General features: G+C 56.2%; 1 protein-coding gene across 6 annotated transcripts in view; it reads left to right on the top strand.

Annotated features, from left to right (window-relative positions):
• Window positions 1–15,578, top strand: part of LOC105095240 (protein HIRA) — a 55,825-nt gene extending 40,247 nt beyond the window's left edge. For all 6 annotated transcript variants that reach the window (XM_031443211.2, XM_031443212.2, XM_031443214.2 and 3 more), the window contains 10 exons: window positions 1,493–1,697; window positions 1,958–2,062; window positions 3,522–3,670; window positions 5,046–5,207; window positions 5,647–5,705; window positions 5,921–6,026; window positions 7,123–7,245; window positions 7,659–7,822; window positions 9,484–9,572; window positions 15,325–15,578. In XM_031443211.2, the coding sequence (XP_031299071.2) occupies window positions 1,493–1,697; window positions 1,958–2,062; window positions 3,522–3,670; window positions 5,046–5,207; window positions 5,647–5,705; window positions 5,921–6,026; window positions 7,123–7,245; window positions 7,659–7,822; window positions 9,484–9,572; window positions 15,325–15,441 (1,279 nt within the window). In that variant the 3' untranslated portion in view covers window positions 15,442–15,578. The remainder of the gene's footprint in view (window positions 1–1,492; window positions 1,698–1,957; window positions 2,063–3,521; window positions 3,671–5,045; window positions 5,208–5,646; window positions 5,706–5,920; window positions 6,027–7,122; window positions 7,246–7,658; window positions 7,823–9,483; window positions 9,573–15,324) is intronic.
• Window positions 15,579–17,986: the final 2,408 nt, after the last annotated feature.

A 17,986-nucleotide genomic window follows, 5' to 3' on the forward strand; every position in this document is an offset into this window, starting at 1 on the left:
CTGCTGGCAACAGATTTCCTCTGGCGTCATTTTGTTGTTGTCTGAAAAGGTCTTTATTTCTCTTTCACTTTGAGGCATAATTTCACTGGATACAGAATTCTAGTTTGGTGGGTGTGTTTGTTTTTAACACTAAGTATTTCATGTCACTCATTTTTTGCTTGAATAGTGTCTAAAGAGAAATCTGATGTAATTTTCAGTCTGTCCCTTAATAAGTGAAGTGCATTTTTTCCCTCTGCTTCTTTCAAGACTTTCTACTTGTCTTTAGTGTTCTGCAGTTTGAATATGTTATGTGTAGGCAGGTGTGGATGTTTTGGTATTTACCCTATTTGCTGTGCTTTGAGCAACTCAGATCTGTGGTTTGGTATCTTTCATTCATTTTGAAAAATTCTTAATTGTTATTGTGATTATTATTATTCTCAGCTTTTATTATCATTATTGTTATTAAATCCTGTCTGCTTATAAGACCCATCTGTTCTTGTTTACTGTCCAACTGTTTCCATTCGAGCCCTTAACATATTCATCACAGTTATTTAAAAATCCTGGCCTGGTAATTCCAAAATTGCTGCCACGTCTGACTCTGGTTCTGATCCTGCTTCGTCTTACGAGGCTGTGTCTCATTTTGGTTTTTGTTCGATTTGCTCTGCCTTTTATCATGTCTTGTAATTTTTGTTGAGAGCTGAACATAATGTAGTGAGTGTTAGGAACTATGGGGTAAAGGTCTTGTTTACCTGGGTAAGAATGGGGTCTTGTTACTATCTCCTGCAGCCTTAGGTGTCTCAGGTGCCCATTTCCTCCAGGGTCCTTGCTTTTGTCTCCTTTTCCTTGAGTTTCCCTGGAAACTCCTTGTTAAGTAGAGCCTGTGTCTTGTGACCTACTGTTGTGATGACACGTCGGTTCTGAGGCGAAGAACTGGGTAGGAGAAGCACTATAATCCCATGATGAAGCCTCCTGCTTCACTGCTGGGCCCGAGTCCTGGCCTGTCCCTCCAGAAGAGTTTCTTAGTGCACCGCCGGGGGGGGGGGGGGGGGGGGCGGGGGGGCGTTGACTGCAGTCAGGTAATCGCCTGCCCTCAAGTCACATCACCTGGAGCGCTCCTGGAGACAAAACTAATGCAGGCTGGCTGCCCTCCTCCCACTGGCCCCCTGGAGTTCTGACTCGAAAACCAGCTTCTCAGCCTCCAGCCATGGGTTGGGGAACTTTTAAGCCTGCCTACCTGTTAGGCTCCAGGGGCTTCTGCTCTAGGTGAGCTGTGGTTTCTGTCTTCACCTGTGTCTCCAGAGTTCAGGGTGGCCTTTTTCCCCGTGGCCTTCTCTGATGGATCCAAGACTTGTTGACTTCTCACCTTTGAGGGTGAGAAGCACAGCTTCTGAGCTCTTTGCGTCTTAGAGCAGAAAGCAGGCATCCTCTCCTGCGTTTTAAATTCATTACTTTGGGAGGGTGAGTAAGGACCGTCTGGGCTGTTTTAAAGCCCTGGGTGCCTGTGTGTGTGCAGGTTGAAAGAGCAGGGCCTCGCGAAGGAGCCGAGGCCCCGGGACGTCCTGGAGAGCAGCAGTGACAGTGACGAGAAGGTCCCCGTGGCCAAGCCCTCCTCACTGTCCAAGCGGAAGCTGGAGCTCGAGGTGGAGACGGTGGAGAAGAAGAAGAAGGGGCGGCCTCGGAAGGACGCGCGGCTCATGCCCATGTCTCTGTCCGTCCAGGTGCGGCCTCCGCCCACCTCCCACACTCGGAGCCAGAGCCCACACAAGCCCGAGGGGAGGAGGGAGGCCCCCCTGCCCCAGGACAGTTCCCAGCCCTCCCGGAGTCCTTTGGTGGCCCCCTGGGGTCAGCTGCTGCTCCGTAACCCGGGCAGCAAGGTGGCATCCATTTGCACTGTGGTGTGGCCCTCACAGTCGGTGGAGAGGCCTGGGCAGGGGCCCCGCCTCCCAGGAGGCTCAGGGACAGATGTCTGCCCTTGCAGTCCCCCGCTTCCCTGACCGCAGAGAAGGATACCGTGTGTCTGTCGATACCAGCGCCCACGCTGAAGCTGCCCATGCCCGGCCCGCAGAGAGCGTTCACCCTCCAGGTGAGCCCCCTCCCTCCCAAGCCTGCACCACCATGCGGAGTGAACTCTGAGTGTCACAGACTCAGGGCTGCTTTCAGGCGCCCTCCACCACCTTCCGGGCGAGTCGGAGCTGATCAAACCACCCACCTGGTCTCAGCAAGATGACTAGCCTCTTCTCTAGGCCTCACTTCACCACCCTACACATCTCTCTCTCCTCCAGGGCTCTGCCCTCCGAGTCCCTGCTGCCACCTTCTGGGAGCCCAGCTCTGTCAAGCTCCAGTCCGGGCATCCCTTCTCCTGGGGGCTCGATCTCCACACTCGCCCTGGGCCCAGTGCCCGCTGCACTGTAGTGGTCTGTGCCAGCTTCCCAGCGCACAGTATGGGGTCGTCATCAGGGCCATCTGAGCTCTGGGGCGAAGTGTGTGGCCACATGTTTATTGGAAACCCAGATCTAGAGCAAATAGTCCTTCATGCCAAGAGGCGCTCTGGGCACTGAGCCCAGCACCTGTGCCAGGCCTGTGCACGCCATCACCCACGTCCTGTTCCACAGCTCAGTTTCGTATCCTTGCAGGACTCCATGTGCAGGTGGGCCGTGTCCTGCCCCAGCCCAGGCTGGTCCTCAGCGGGGCCAGAGGGCAGGGGTTGGCTCCCTGCCATAAGTCCTTCTGGGCCTAAGGGTGGAGCCACCTGGCTTCTTCTTGTCACACAAATCCCCCTCCCGGACTCATCTGGGACCCCCTGCTGAGTGCTGCTTGGGGCCGTTCTTGGCTTCTGGGGGCCTGCAGGTGTGCCTGGGCCCTCCGCCCCCACTCATCTGCTCATGGCCATGAAGGCAGACTGCTCGCCTGGTTCTCCGCATAGAGCACCTGTTCATCAGCGCCATGGACACAACGTGTGAGGCCGAGCCCGTGTGGAGCCAGGCGCTGCCTGGGCCCATCTCCCCACGCTCTCCTGGGGACACTTGTGACGTGGGACCCAAGGAGCACGTTGAGGTGCCCACCTGGGGAACTGGCGAGCCTCGGCTTTCCAGACCTCCCTCCAAGCTCCCACACAGACTGTTCTGAAGGTCCCTGAAGACCTTCAGTTAGGAGGCAGGAGACCTGTGTCTCCCCGCGCTCGCCCCACAGGCTAGGGTGCTCACGTGCATGTGCCCTGGACGCGTTGCTTGCCTTCTGTGCCTCCTCCCTTATGAGGGGAAGTGGGGGATCTGGAGGCTGTGGGATCTTCAGCTGTGATACTGATTCTCTGCCCTGCAGCACGGAGTACAGGGTGGGAACCAGCTCCCAGCATGGTCCCTACCCAAGTGCCCCAGGCTGTACGCTGGGACCTCTGGCCCTCCTGCCTCCTCTGACCGCCCACACCTCCACCCTCCTGCCAGCCAGCCGGCTCGCTCTGCCTCTTCGTGTCCTTTCCCCATCCTTGGCCCACATCCGAGGGGCCCGCGTTGCCTGAAGACATTCTGTCTGCTTTCCCCTCCCAGGTAAGCTCTGACCCCTCCATGTACATCGAGGTGGAGAACGACGTGACGGCTGTCGGGGGACTGAAGCTGAGCCGCTTGAAGTGTAACCGGGAAGGGAAGGAGTGGGAGACGGTGCTCACCAGCCGGATTCTCACCGCTGCTGGCAGTTGGTGAGAGCAGGGTCTTTGCCCAGCCTGCCCCAGCCATGCCGTCCCGGGAGGTGCCCTTCTGAGGGGTGCTGCCCACGGGAGGCCTGCGCCCGGCCTTGCTCCGGGCCGAGGTTGTGCGCGTGTCATCTGGGTCCTTGCGATGCCCCGCAGAGGTGGCACCGTCCCCTCCATGTTCTAGATGGTCACCTAAGCCAGGATTTCCCCTGGGCGTGTTCTGATCCCCACACTGGCCAGATCTACGAGGTCCCTGTTTCCAGCCTGGACTCTGCCTGGCTTTCTCTGACCTGGGCTGGCTTTTTCTCTGTACCCCAGGTTTTCATCCAGGGAAGTTGGCACGGACTTCTGACTGTCCCCCAAGTCCCCAGGCCAGCCCTTTCTATATTCTGCCCTCTGAGTGGAGATCTTAATTCGGTGGTTTGTCACCCAGTGTCTTCCCATGGACCTCTATGCCATGCGTTCCCTCGGTCTGGGAAGAGGATAAGCGTTTTCCTCTGGAGCCCAGGGGTGGACAGCCCCGGTGGGGCCCGTGTGCTCCATGCTCTCACGACGGTTTTGCAGAGATGGTCGTTTCCATTAGACCCCGAATCAGTTATCACAGGGCTGCGTGTGAAACGCTTCCACAAGTGTCTGCGGACTTGGCCTTGAGTGAGTGTGTGGTACCAGGAAGGAGCCACCCTTCTGTCCTCACTCCTGTCCCTGGTCCTGAGGCCATTGGTACGCCCCAGCTGGGGGCCAAGGTGTGTGGGCACAGCCTCCCACCCCGAGGACAGGCAGCCAGCAGAGCTTCCTTACCTGACCTTGCTGTGAGCCTGCTGCCCGCGCAGAACACAGGCACCGGCTGAGTGAACAGCAGTGCTCTGGGCACCGTCCAGCAGTCTGCACATCTGCTGCCACTTCTGGGGGTCTGTGGTGGGGGCCTTGCGGGGGTCCACTGGGAAGGCAGCAGCCTGCTTGTGCTGGGCACACCCAAAGGGCCTGGTGGCCGCTCAGGCAGGGATCCTTGATGGCACCCACACTCAGAGTGGAGCGTTCTTTGCTCAGTGAGTGACCGTCTCTCCCACCCTGGTCTTGGCCTCCTGAGCTCAGCAGTGGGACTTTCCTGTCTCAGCCAAGCCCTTCTCGGGTTGGCCTGGTGAGTCTTAGCAGGAGATTGTCAAGGGGGTGCTGTGGCTGCGCCCGGCACTGAGGTGTGTGACCCAGCACACTGTTGGGGGCGCTGGTGCTCCGAATGCCCGCCCCACTGGGTCAGTTGAGCTCAGGAAAGGTGAGCATCCCAGCGGGGGTCCCCCGGGCAGGTCCTGGCAGAGGGAAGCTTGACCCCTTCGGGGTTGTCCCAGCCCCAACCCCCATGACAGTGTCCCCTGTCTGCCCTCAGTGACGTGGTGTGTGTGGCCTGTGAAAAGAGGACGCTGTCCGTGTTCTCCGCTTGCGGTCGCCGCCTGCTCCCTCCCATCCTCCTGCCGTCCCCGATCTCCACTCTGCACTGCACCGGCTCCTACGTCATGGCGCTCACTGCTGCGGCCACGCTGTCTGTCTGGTGAGAGGCTCCAGGCAGGCAGAGGGGGCTGCGCAGGTCCCCCTCGCTGCGGGGACGCGCCTGGGGGTCTTAACACCAAGGAGGCCCAGAGTGCCTGGCCGTTGCTTGTGGGTGGCAGAAGTGGGGGTGGGCGGCCTGCCCCGCATTGTCCCTACAGGAGCAAACCACATGAGGTCACAGGGCCTGATCGCATGTGCCCACCTCAGAAATGGGATCTTAGGGCCTTGCTGCTCCTGAGTCAGTGTGGCTTTGGGGCCGAGCCCACGGCTCTGGGCTCTGCCCTGGACTCTCGCAGAGGCCTGGGGGTGTGGAAGCCACTTGTGGCCAGAGCCCCTCTTGGGGGAGGCCAGGCAGGGACTGGCCCAGGGCCCATGCGGTGGGGTCTGAGCTCAGAGGCCCGCTCTGGTGCACCCTCACCCTAGCCCTGTCTCCCTCCTAGGGATGTTCACAGGCAGGTGGTGGTGGTGAAGGAGGAGTCTCTGCACTCCATCTTGGCAGGTGAGCCGGGGGCAGGGCAGCCCAAGTCCAGGTCTGGCGCGAAGGGCCCCGCTCAGCAAGGTGGAAGCCAGGCCCTGGGGCAGGCTTGGGAGGAGAGGGTGGCAGTGAGCTCAGCTGGCAGAGCGGAGCAGCGGCTCAGACACCCTCCTGCCCCCCATGCGTGCAAGCTCAAGCCGGGATGACGCCATGAAACCCACTTGCGGGTGTCTCCCCAGGGAGTGATATGACGGTGTCACAGATCTTGCTGACGCAGCACGGGATCCCTGTGATGAACCTGTCCGATGGGAAGGCCTACTGCTTCAATCCGTCACTGTCTACGTGGTAAGCCTGCCGCCCTGGCCCTGCCCCATGGGGTGTCCGTCTCAACTGGAGCCCAGAGCAGCGAGCAGAGGCCCTTGCCTGGCCTCTCCTCCTGGGAGCTGGGCCCTGGAGTGGACTGGCAGTGACAGCCCCGGGCCCTGTCTGCTGGAGGAGGCCGAGCTCAAACCCACCAGTGCAGCCCACGCCCCTCCCCGCCGGCAGCTGGCCCGCAGCCCCTTCACCTCAGACCCTGCATGGTGGGGGCCTCCCTTCCTTGCATGTTCTCCGGGTCCCTCTGTGGAATAGGCATCGGAAGGCTGTCATGGTTCTCAGTAGATGCTCCCAGCCCAGCCTCCTCAGCCATCAGCGGGTCAGCTTCACGGCAGTCCCGCCAGCCCTGGTCAAGTTCTGTAGCTCAGGAGGAGCCGGGGGCAATGTCACTCACCATGTCTGTGGTGATCTGAGTGTCTGCACCGTGTTTCTGCTCATTTTGGAATGTGGGGCCCTTTTCTGTGTTTAGGAAATCTCTACACATCAGAGACCCTCACTCAGACCCAGAAGGGTGTACCTGTGGTCCTCCAGGCGCAAGCTTGTCCCTCTCCAGCCCTTTTCTGTTAAGAGCTGCCAGACAGAAGTTTATCCTCACACTAAGATCTTTTTCTTGGGCTAGGAAACTAAAAATCCCTACTCCCTGCTCTTGCCAGCTATAAAGTGCCGTGTATTATATGTGATTGGTATAATGGAAACAAGCTGGTTATTTAGGAAGGGGAATGCTGACTCTGCATCTCGGACGCTTGCACAAAGGCACCAGGCTGTCTGTAAACCACGTGAAGAATGTTTTCTCAACAGAGACGTGAGGGGCCAGAGAAAGTGCAGGTCTGACGGCTGGGCTGCCGGGGGAGCTCAGGGAAGAACATCCCCTTGCACGGTCCCGGCCCCAGGACCCAAGCCTGGCCCGAGTGGTCGCGGCAGCAGCGTCAGTGCCCTGCAGTGTCATTAGAGTCCTAATCAAGAATGCTGCCCTAGGGAGCCCTGAGGTGGGCACGTGGGGGTGCTCAGCCTCCTCTGTTGGAACTCCTAGTTCTCTTGAGCTCTGCACTTTCTCTGCCCCACCCAGGAACCTGGTTTCCGACAAGCAGGACTCCCTGGCCCAGTGTGCAGACTTCAGGAGCAGCCTGCACCCCCAGGACGCCATGCTGTGCTCAGGACCCTTAGCCACAGTCCAGGGACGCGCCTCCACGTAGGTGACCCAAGCAAGGGGTACAGGTTGTGCACACAGCCCCACCCAGGCCCGCCTCAGACTGCCCATCTTCGGGGCCCAGTGGCCCTCTGCACGGGCACCCCAGAGGCACCAAGTGTCGGGCGCTGTCTAGGATGCTGGGCGCCAGCCTCTCACTTGGGGGCCCAGGTGGCAGTCTGTGGGTCTGCAGGTCCTCTATCCTCATGTTGGGTGGTGTCTTGGGTCGGGGAGTGGGCTGCTGGCCTATCCCCCCAGGGGCTAGATGGGGAGCAGAGCGGCCAGGAGGCCCAGAGGTGGGGCTCCAGCTCAGTTGGGCCGGGGTTGGAGTCTGATGCCTGCCCTGCTGCTGGCTTCCTGCTGGTGCCAGGTACATGGTGGCAGCCATGTGACCTGTGCTCTGCTGTCCTCTGCAGTTCGGGGCGGCAGGCGGCCCGACTCTTCTCCGTGCCTCACGTGGTGCAGCAGGAGACCACCCTGGCCTACCTGGAGAGCCAGGTCGCCGCAGCGCTCACCCTGCAGTCCAGCCATGAGTACCGCCACTGGCTTCTGCTCTACGCACGGTACCTCGTGAACGAAGGTGAGGTTCCCAGCGCCCCTCTACCCTCCCGGCACGGCTCAGTCCCTGCCCCGGCACGACCCTTCTGAAGGCCCATGAGTCCGGCCGAGGTGCATGACCCAGGTCTCTGTGCTCCCACCCCTGGTCTCCCACGGTCACCCCCAGGAGCCCTGGCCTCCCACCCCCGTCAGCAAAGTGGGCAGCTCAGCAAGCATCCAGCCCCACTGGGGCCAAGAGGGGTAGCCCCTGAAGACAGGAGGCTTGGCAGCAGAAGGGGGTAGGAGAAGAGGGTACGTGGAAAACCCTCCCAGAAGGCACAGGCGTGAGCTCAGCTTGCGCCCGTTACCCCTGGCAGCATCAGTGGACGGCGCCTTCTGCCCACATCCAGGCCTGTGCCTCTCCCTCCTCTGAGCCCCTCCTGGCCTGGAAGAGTCAGCCTGTGTCTGGCATTGCACCATGGCCCCCAGCCATGCTTTCCCTGCCGGCGCTCTTAGCCCCTGTGCCGCCTCCCGGTATCCCTCCCACCCGCACCCCCACCTCCTCTGCTGGTCAGCAGGAAGCAAGGTGTTGGAGGAGGTGGCCGTCCTGTTCTCGGGGGTGACCTGCGGCCTCTAATCCCGCTTTGAGGCCCGCTTGGGGTCTGGCCTTACCAGCCGTCTTCCACTTGGGCTTGGCCTCCAGGGCCTCCCCAGCTCCCCTGTGTCTCCATGCAGCCTCTGGCCTGGGCACAGAGCAGGCCCCCCACAGCCTTTCCTGCCTTCAGGCTGTGCTGTCGACACCTTCCGTTTTACGGTTTAGAGAAAACAAATTAAGTATAGAACAGCCAGAGAAAAACGTGCCAAACTCCTAAGGGTGTGACTCCGAGAGCTCACGAGTCAGGTGGCCAGACCTCCTCCTCCACGGAGCCCAGGGATGAGTTCGGTGCAGACTCGGCCACGTCCAGGCCTCCTCCGCTTTCCCGGGGAAACTTTGCCTCCGCTTCCGCCGGTTTGCTTCATCCTGGGTGTCATCTGGGCTGCACGATGTGGGGTCACCTCCTCTTCACACATCTACCCCAGGTCCATGCAGGGGTTCTCTTCCCCGCCATCCCTGGCGTCCTCTGCCAGAGAAGGAGTTCTCAGGCTTGGAAGGGAGGCCCTGCTCTCGTCCCGAAGTCCTCAGGTCCATCTTCAACCATCCTTCTCCACCCTCACCTTGGGGTGATTTATCCATCCTCTGGGCCTCAGCTGCCCCAGTGCCAACAGACCCCAGGCTCTGCCCTGGCAGTGCCCGTAGCCCAAGCCCCCTTCTGGGTGCAAACTCCCCTTCCCCCGCCACCTCTTCTCTGGGGGCTGCCCCCTCACCCTGCTCTTCCATTCCACCTCCTGCCAAGATGCCTTCTCCCAGACAGACCCTGCTGCCCTCCTCTCCTGCCACAGCGCCCCGCACTGTCCATCCCCTGGGGCCTGTCCCCACTGCCACTCTTACCTGCCCTTGCGCCACTACATGTGTGGTTGGGGAGCGGGGTGAGTGGTGAGAACCTGTCCTCCAGGCCTCGGCGCCCTAAACTGAGACACAGGCAGCAGAGACAGCATTTGTTCATTCTGTGTTGTGCAGCGTAGCATGTCCTTGGTGTTTTATTTCTTTTTTGTAATGTGTTCCTATTTCTGTTTTGTTTTTATTTTGTTTGTTCCTGTAATTAGGGTTTGAATACCGACTCCGAGAAATATGCAAGGACTTACTGGGTCCGGTTCACTGCTCCACTGGAAGCCAGTGGGAGTCCACAGTGGTGGTAGGTGCTCCTTTCCTTCTTGCCACAAGAATTCTCTCTTGGGAAGTGCAGGTGGAGATGTAGCAGGCTGCCCGAGTGCTTTGAAACCCTTCCCCGTTAGCTTTGCAGCTCTGCCATGGGCCCCAGCCTCAGCACGGAAGCAGTTCAGTCAATAGGATAGCTGTCGACGGGGGCTTCTGCTGAGCAGAGCAGCAAGACAGGTGTGCTGGGGGGCGGGGAGGGCTCCCCACTCCTCCAACAGCTCCCACTGCCCTCCACCTGCCTCCAGGGAGGAGGGCTTTCCAGATGAAACCAAGGAGAGACCTAGGCAGCCCTTGGTAGAGGTGACAGCAGATGCAGAGGCTGCTGTGGCTGGAACATCATCGACCCAAGGGAGGTGTGACCTGAAGTAGGAGGGCAGGGGCCTTGGGAGGACCTGGCAGTGTAGTCCAGGGTGGCGGGAGCTTCTGGAGGAGTTTGCACAGAGGTGACGTGAACTGACGCTGCAGGAGGGTCAGGACTTGGTTTGTGGTGGTCCTGGCAGTGGCTGAAGGTGACTTGGGTCCATGTGGTGGCCATGGAAGGGGGAAGAGAAACCAATTCAAGGTACATTTTGGAAACAGAACCAACAGGAGTGGGTGGGTGGCGGTGGAGCAGTGAGAGACAAGAATAAGGAATGTAATGAAGCCTCACAGATGGGATTTCTGGCTCACATTTGGGGACACGGGTGTGGTGGTTGACGTGTTAAAGAAGCCAGTTGTGGGGGTGGATCCAGGGGTGGCACCACAGCTCCATTTGGTCCTTGAGCAGCTGCTGGGAGAGGTCTAGGCCTGGGGCCCCGCTTCCTGAGGGGAGCAGGTACAGCTACCGTGTGGGGCGGGAAGAGGGCAGGGGCTGCAGCACACAAGCAAGTGTTATGTTGGGCGATCACGGATGTCCAGCTGGATTGAGCAGAGGTGTGGGCAGGTATCTGGGGATGAACGTCCGGCAGAGGGAACAGCAGGTACAAAGGCCCTGAGGTGTGAGGCCTGCAGTGTAAAAGGAACAGCTGAGCAAAGGCCATGGGAGGACAGGTAAGACAGATGAGGCCGGAAGGACTGGCACTTAGTCCTGGGAGAATGCTGAAGGCCATGGTGTGTCCTTGGACTCCGGAATTTTTATTCCATTTCTGTTTTAATGCAATAGATCTTTATTTGGTTGGTTCATAGCATCCTAAGTTCAAGCCAGTTCCCTTTGGACAGTTGAAGGTGTTGTGCCACAGACTTTCAGTGTTTGCTGCTGTTGCTAAAACCTGTAGCAAATCTGATTTCTGTTGCTTGAATTCTTTTGGGTCCTCCCTTAGTGCTTTGAAGGTTCAGTATCTGTCATTCTGTGGACTTGGTTCTTCTCTGATTCTGTCTTCCCTTTCTTTTTTTTCATCATCAGAGAGATGCCATGACCTCCCTTTTTAAAATCGGCTGTATCAATTTTTACAGTTTTAATTCCCCCCCCAATTTTTTTTCCTTTGAGCACAGTAAACTTAGTTGTTTTATTTTAAAGTTGTGTCTGATGGCTTAGTATCAGGAGCCCTTTGCCTGTAAATGTTTCTGCCAGTTCTTATTCGTGTGATCTTATCTCCTTGTGGCCTGGTTATTTTCACCTGTCTGCTGGACGTGGTGTTAGAAAAACTACTTGTGGGAGCGGCTTGAGCCTCAGGGGACGTCACCGTGTCCACGGCACACTTGTATTTGCTGCCGTGCCAGCTCTTAAGGCCCCAGCGCTACAGGGTCTCTTCCGCCCAGTTCAGGGAGGGAGGTTTCCTGGCTGCCTGGGAACTTTCCACACTGAGCACCAGCTGGTGCAGAGACTGGTTTACTGCCAGTTCACACTTCTTCTAGGGTGCATCCCTTTGGGATACCAGCACCAAGAAAGGACCCCCACTTTTCATGGGCCTCAGGGCCCTGCTTTGCACCACCCCCACCCCACCCCACCCCCCGCCAGCTCTCAAGCCTGACAAGGTCACTTGGTCTCTCTCGTGTTAGTGCTTGCTCCCAAGGCAAAGGTGTCTCTCCGCATGTCTCCCTCCCCCACACCCTGGCCCCGCCCTTCATCCCAGCACATTGGCTCTCTACGATTTGCCTCCTTTTGTCCAGCTTTGTCCCCCCATCCTCACTGGGAAGGGTGGTTCTGAATCACCTGCAGTGATGGAGCTGTTTCCAAGCACACCTCCCCTCCGGGCAGCCTGACATGCCATCTGCTCGATGAGCAGGAGGTAGGCATGTGCCCCGCAGAGCATCCCCCAGCCAGGTTGTGGGGTTTCACTCTTGAGTCCCAGCTGCCACTCGGGGAGCCTTAGGCCAAGACGTTTGCCAGAGCTGCGCACACGGAGGGGGCGCAGGGGACAAGGCACAGACAAGCCGCCAGTTCTCAGCCATTCACCCTCCCGCTCCCTCCTGCTGCTGCTGTTAATGCCAACACCAAGTGGGACCCCTCAGCAGGGCTTTTCCCAGAGAGCCTGTGGCCACCTTCCCGGGAGCACAGCGTTGTGGCCCTGCCTGCATCCCCCTTCTGTAGATAGACTACCTGCAGTCATTGGTCCGCTCACATCCCAGTACCCATGACAGACGCTCTCAGCTGTAGGTGCGTGATGTCCCCTAACGGTGGCTGAAGTGGTTCTGGTTTGTCCTCCAGAGCGGGTCCTTTGGAGGTGAGAGGTGGCCTCCATCTCTGTGATCCTCTTGGCCATTCCCTTCACGGTCATAAGGTGGCTTTCATGTCCAGTTCAAAGGAGGAGGATGGAAGGCAGACTTCATTTTTTCTGGGAGACTATTTTTTTCCACTTGTGAAATTATTTTCTTTATTCTTTTTCAGATTGTTCGTTGTTAGTATATAAAAATCCAACTGATTTGTGTGTGTTGATTTCATATTCTGCAAATTTACTAAATTCATTTATTCAAACTTTTTTTTTTTTTGGTGGAATCATTAGGGTTTTTTACGTATAAAATTCTGTTGTCTACAAACAGATATGTTTACTACTTCTTTTCCAGTTTGGGTGCCTTTTATTTCTTTTTCTTGCTCATTGCTTTGTCTAGGACTCTTTAGTACTATGTTGAATGGAAGTGGTCAAAACAAGGCATCCTTGCCTCGTTCCTGACCTTAGAGCAAAAGCTTTCAGTCTTTCACCATTGAGAATGATGCTAGCTGTGGGCTTTTCACATATGGCCTTAATTTTTATTGAGATAATTTCCTTCTATTACCAGTTTCTTAAGAGTTTCAGTAGTAAAAGGGTGTTGAATTTTGTCAAATGCTTTTTCTGCATTGATTGAGATGATCTGTGTTTTTTTTTTCCTTCATTCTATTAATGTGGTGTAGTACATTGATTGATTTTAGTTTCTTGAATCACTCTTGCATTCCAGGAATAAATCACAAACTGGTTTCAATTTGCTTTTAATTTCTGTTCCCTAGTATTTGGTTCAGGATTTTTGCATCAATGTTCACAAGGGACATTGGTCTGTTTTCTTTTCTTGGTGTCTTTGTCTGGCTTTGACATCAGGGTAATGCTGGCCTCGTAGAATGAATCTGAACATGCACTCTCCTCTTCAGCTCTTTAGAAAGAGTACGTGGAGTATTGTTGTTAATTGTTCTTCAAATGTTTGATAAAATTCACCGGCGAAGCCATCTGGTCGGTCCTAGGCTTTTCTTTGTTGGGCTGTGTCTGGTTGCTGGTCCAGGCTCCTTGCTAGTTACAGGTCTGTTCACACTTGCTGTTGCCCTTTCTTGATGAATCTTGCAAGAGCTGTGTCTTTTTAGTCTCTTCCAAAAACTGGCTTTTGTCTTTATTCCTCTTCTCTATCGAATATTCTCAGTCAGTCATCTTTTTCCTGCCTTCCTCCCTCCCCACAGACTTGGTTGGACACCAGGGTCACTGGCTGCAATTCTTTCAGGTTCTCTAACAGGAGCTGCTTCCTGTTTTCCTCCTGTTAAAACAGACGGCCGGCTGACTGTGGCCCATGCCAGCCCATGATCCCCGCGACGCCTGCTGCTCTGTTGGGTTCTGCTGTTAGAGCAGCTTCTCCCGTCCTCGTGTAGGCCAGGGAAGAGCGCGTCCTCCAGCCGCGGGCGCCCCGCCCTGTCTGCGCACGTCCAGGAGGTCACGCTTGCTGAGCGTGCAGGCTGAGTCACCGGAACCCGGAGGCTGTGCCTTGCTGGCCCTCACTGACTGACTTACATGGACACCTCGCTGTGAGGGCCGCTCTGTCCTCTCTTCTGACTCTTTCTCCCAAGATGGATTTTGTCTCAAAGGCTGCTTTCTCTGATAATTATAAAATACTGGCTTTCTCTTTTTTTATTATTTACTAACATATCTTTCTCCATCTGTAACGTTCAGCCTTTCTGTTACGTGTTTGTGTTTCGTGCCAACATCATATGGCTGACTTTTGTTTTATCTCATCTGATGGTCTGTTTTTTCATCGTCGAGTTCAAACCATTTATGTTTTTCATTTCCTTATTTTTTTTAAGACCACCATCAACTTTAGCAAGAGACTTGGTCTCATTGCTCTCCACACCTCCTCTAACATTGTCTGGATTCATTTCTTCTCACTTACAGTATTTCCCTCAGACGTTTTCAGGGTGGACCTTTCCTGTGGCAAACCTTCTGAGGTCTTGCAGCCTAGGGACGTTGTTTGTTATAGCCTTTTATGTGAATAATTCTTCAGCTGGATTAAAAAGTAGGTAATGAGGTTTTTTTCTAGTATATTCAAAACACCACTTTGTTGTGAATTTTGTCATGTCTGCTTTTGTAGGTCATATGCTCTTGTTCTTCAAAAATTTTCAGTATTTGTCTCTCATATCTGAAAATTCTGACTATTTCATTCTAAAGTGTCTGGTTATCAGCCTTTCTGCACTTTACCGCATCGGCACTTGGTGAGGCCTTTCACCCTAAGGCCCTTGGTCCTTCTTTAATTATGGGAACCTTGCCCGCATTATGTCTTCTCTCCTTTCACAGTGTCCTGGGGACCTGTTGTGGAGATGTCGGGCCCGTCTGCTTTCTCCTGGCCTGAGTGTGGGCTGCTCCTCCGCCTGACCTCACCCTGACTTGGTCTTGGGCAGTGTCCCGTCTCCTGTGAATCCCTCTCCTTCAGCCCCTGTGCTACTCAGACTTACTGCCTACACTCAGTTCTTCCCACATCTATCACCTTGTCAGCACACCTGCTGCAGTACCCCGGCCCTCCCCGCGGTGCCCAGTGTTGGCGGTTTTCCCTTTGCAGCAGCTGTGCTCCTCGGGGTCTGTGCGGGGAGACGCCGCCCGGTGGTGCACGCTGCCTGTGCTCCAGGGGTGGAGGAGGTGTCGGCAGGAGCCGGGGGCAGAGGCCCCAGCACTGCCGCCCAGGCACCTCCTCACCCCCAGAGAGCAGCCCTGTGAGGGAGAGGCCCGTCCGGGATGGCCATCTGCCTGTCCCTCTGCCCGCTGCCCTTCTTCCAGCCTGCTCTGGGAGGCCAAGCTACTTTGGCACCAACCAGTGCAGCCAAAGGCCAGCGGTGGCTGTGCCAACAGACTGAGGGGACCCAGAGAGCAGAGCCTACCTGGGTCCCTGTCCTGGTGCTGCGTCCCCTGCTGCGCTCCACGTGCCCCACTCCGCTGGTGGCTATCCCACGCCTCCCAACACAGAGAGCAGTTCTCATCCAGCTCCAGTGTCTCTGGATGCTGGGGGGCAGGCAGCAAGCGGGTCTTTGTTGGCCTGCAGTCTAGGTGTCCTCGCTGTCACTTGCACTCAGCTGTCCCCCATGTCCACAGGGTCTGCGGAAGAGGGAGCTGCTGAAGGAGCTGCTGCCAGTCATCGGGCAGAATCTCCGCTTCCAGCGCCTGTTCACCGAGTGTCAGGAGCAGCTGGACATCCTGAGGGACAAATAGCCCGCCAGAGCCGCCCCAGTTGCCGCAGGGGCAGGACCACCCCTCCTCGTCGGGCTACCGTGGGTGAGGAGATGCCGGCAGGAGGCAGGCTGTCCTGCACCGGTGCCGCCCTGGGCCCTGGGCCCATAGATCCCTCTGCAGGCACAGCTCTGCCCGCGAAGCGGCTGCCTCCAGGAAGCAGTGCATGGCTGGGGCTGGCGCTCTGCTCTGCGCCCCTGGGGCCCGTGAGGCGCTCCCAGTCTGCCCGCTCGGCATGGCCTGGGGTGGCCGTGAGCCCCGCCGGTGTTGGGTGCGTGCTGCTTCCGCTGTGACAAGTGAGCCATCGTGAGGGCGAGAACCCTGGGACAGAGGCACACTGCGCGGTCAGCATGCCCCCCGAGACCTATGTAAGAGGAAAGGCTGTTCCAACACACGGACTATTTTTGTACTAGAGTTTACTAACTTGTAATATGGAATTTTCCTTTTGGCCAATAATCAGGATTTCCCTATAAGTCACTTGGACATTGGTCACTTGTAGGAAATTTAAACTCTAATTATGACAGCTACATTGAAAAATAATTGTACCGAAATTAACTTGTCTATCTTCATTTGCTTTTAATTTTTAAATGTTTGTAAAAAGAGACTGTTTTGGGGGGATGGGGCAGAGGGTGGGCGATTTCTTTTGTAAGTGTAAAATAAATGAACACGCATTGGATACCAAATGATCCTGACTTACCCAGCCTGTTCCTTCTGACTTCCACCTTCCTTTCCGCTCTGAGGACCCCTCTCCTGAAGTGGGCAGTGACGAAGCACTGAAGCCAGAAGGGGTCTTCAATGTGCCCTGGGCCCACCAGGCAAGTCATCTCACAGCATGGCGGTCGGTCCCTTCCCGGCCACGCAGCCTCTCGGGCCAAGCCAGGGCAGGCAGGTGGGCCGCCTGGTGCACGTCTGCTCCCAAGTCCGGCGAGAGGCGCCTGGTTCTGTCGGGGCTGTGCTCTGCATCCCTGATGGTGCTGGGCCAACTTTGTGTCAGGAAATCAGTAAATTCAGACTTGAGTTTTCTGAAGAATTATCTGGAAGCCGGGCTTTACTTAGAAAATGGTCCTGATGCTGACCCACAGGAGAACAGATGGCTAGAATCAGGATCTTCAAGCACAGTGAAGGCTAAGCACCTTCTCTCCGGGTCCTGGACCTCACCGTCACCCCTGCCAGCCAGGTGGTCCTGAGTCTGCAGAGGAGGCCTGGACTCGGGATCAGAATGCCCGGGTGATTCTGACGACTTCCCTGCCCAGTGGCCATCCCATGGCCCGTCCCACTCAGAAGCCAAGTGGCAGGATGAGAACCAGGTGCACACGCAGCTGACAGCCAGCACAGGGATTGCACAGGGGCACGGGCCCCGTGAGATCCAGGCTGCAAGTGTGAGCTGCTCTTCGAGGAACAAGGGGCCAGGACACTGCGTGGGCCAGGCAGCCCCTGGTAACCTCTTCAGTGAGGCACTGAGAACAAGGACGCACGTGGCCTCAAACTGACCGGCCTGTCTGCGGTCCAAACCAGAAAAAACCTGGGCCTCACTTTTCAGCTGTCAAATGAGATGAGGTTAAGGAAACGTGCGTGGTTGTGAGGACCAGCTGGGGTCACGTAGGCAATGTGCTGGCACTTAGCAAATGCTCCCTTGGAGAAAACTCTGACAGTCAGTGTTTTTATACATGATTATTTGAACAGCAGAGAAGCCAAGAAGCAGAAAGACTGATTGGGGACTTTGCTTCCAGCCAAGATGGAGTGACAGGGAAAGGGACAAGTTGACCCTTGGGCTTGAAACAACCAAAGGTCCCCATCAAAATACAGGAAATGATGGTCCCAAGACACTGCTGCCAGAAAACAAAGGACAGTGATCCCGGAGGGATGGAAAGCAAACAAGACAAGCCCCTGGCTGCCCCGGTTTACTAACTGGAGGCTGCAGCAAAGGGCAGGGAAGCTGAGGGAGAGCTCAGCAGACCTGAGTTGAAGAAATGAAGCTGAGACCAAGGCAGCTGGAGTTTACAGGACATAATACCAGAGTGGAGGAGGCTCCACTGAGAGAGAACCCCGGGTTCAACAGACAGGTGCCTTCACGTGTTCAGTGCACACAGATCATGCACACTCAGCGAGGAGATGGCTAAGAAAGCACTTAACTCCCAGGCTGGAGACAGACAGAGCACTCAGGACTCCTAACCTCAGTATTGGAGAATAATTAGAGCACTGTTCCCCAACCATCTAACCAAAAGTAAAGCAAGACCCAAGTGAACCTCATTGTTCGTGAGTAATTACTGCCATTGCAAAGCAAAGTTCCAGAGGATTTATGAGTACGGAAGTGTGCAGCATCCAGCACGGCTCACATTGGCATCCACACACACATGCCAGGTGTGCAAAGAAGCAGCAACATGATGCAGAATGAGAAGAAGAACCAAAACTGACCCACAAGTCACACAGATACTGGGATGAGCAGAGGAGGACGTTAACACAGCCATTATCATGCTGTTCTGTATGTTCAAAAGTTAAGTGCAGACACAGAAGACCACAGCAAGGA

Source organism: Camelus dromedarius, chromosome 31 (genome assembly GCF_036321535.1).
Source record: "Camelus dromedarius isolate mCamDro1 chromosome 31, mCamDro1.pat, whole genome shotgun sequence".
Taxonomy (NCBI): Eukaryota; Metazoa; Chordata; class Mammalia; order Artiodactyla; family Camelidae; genus Camelus; species Camelus dromedarius.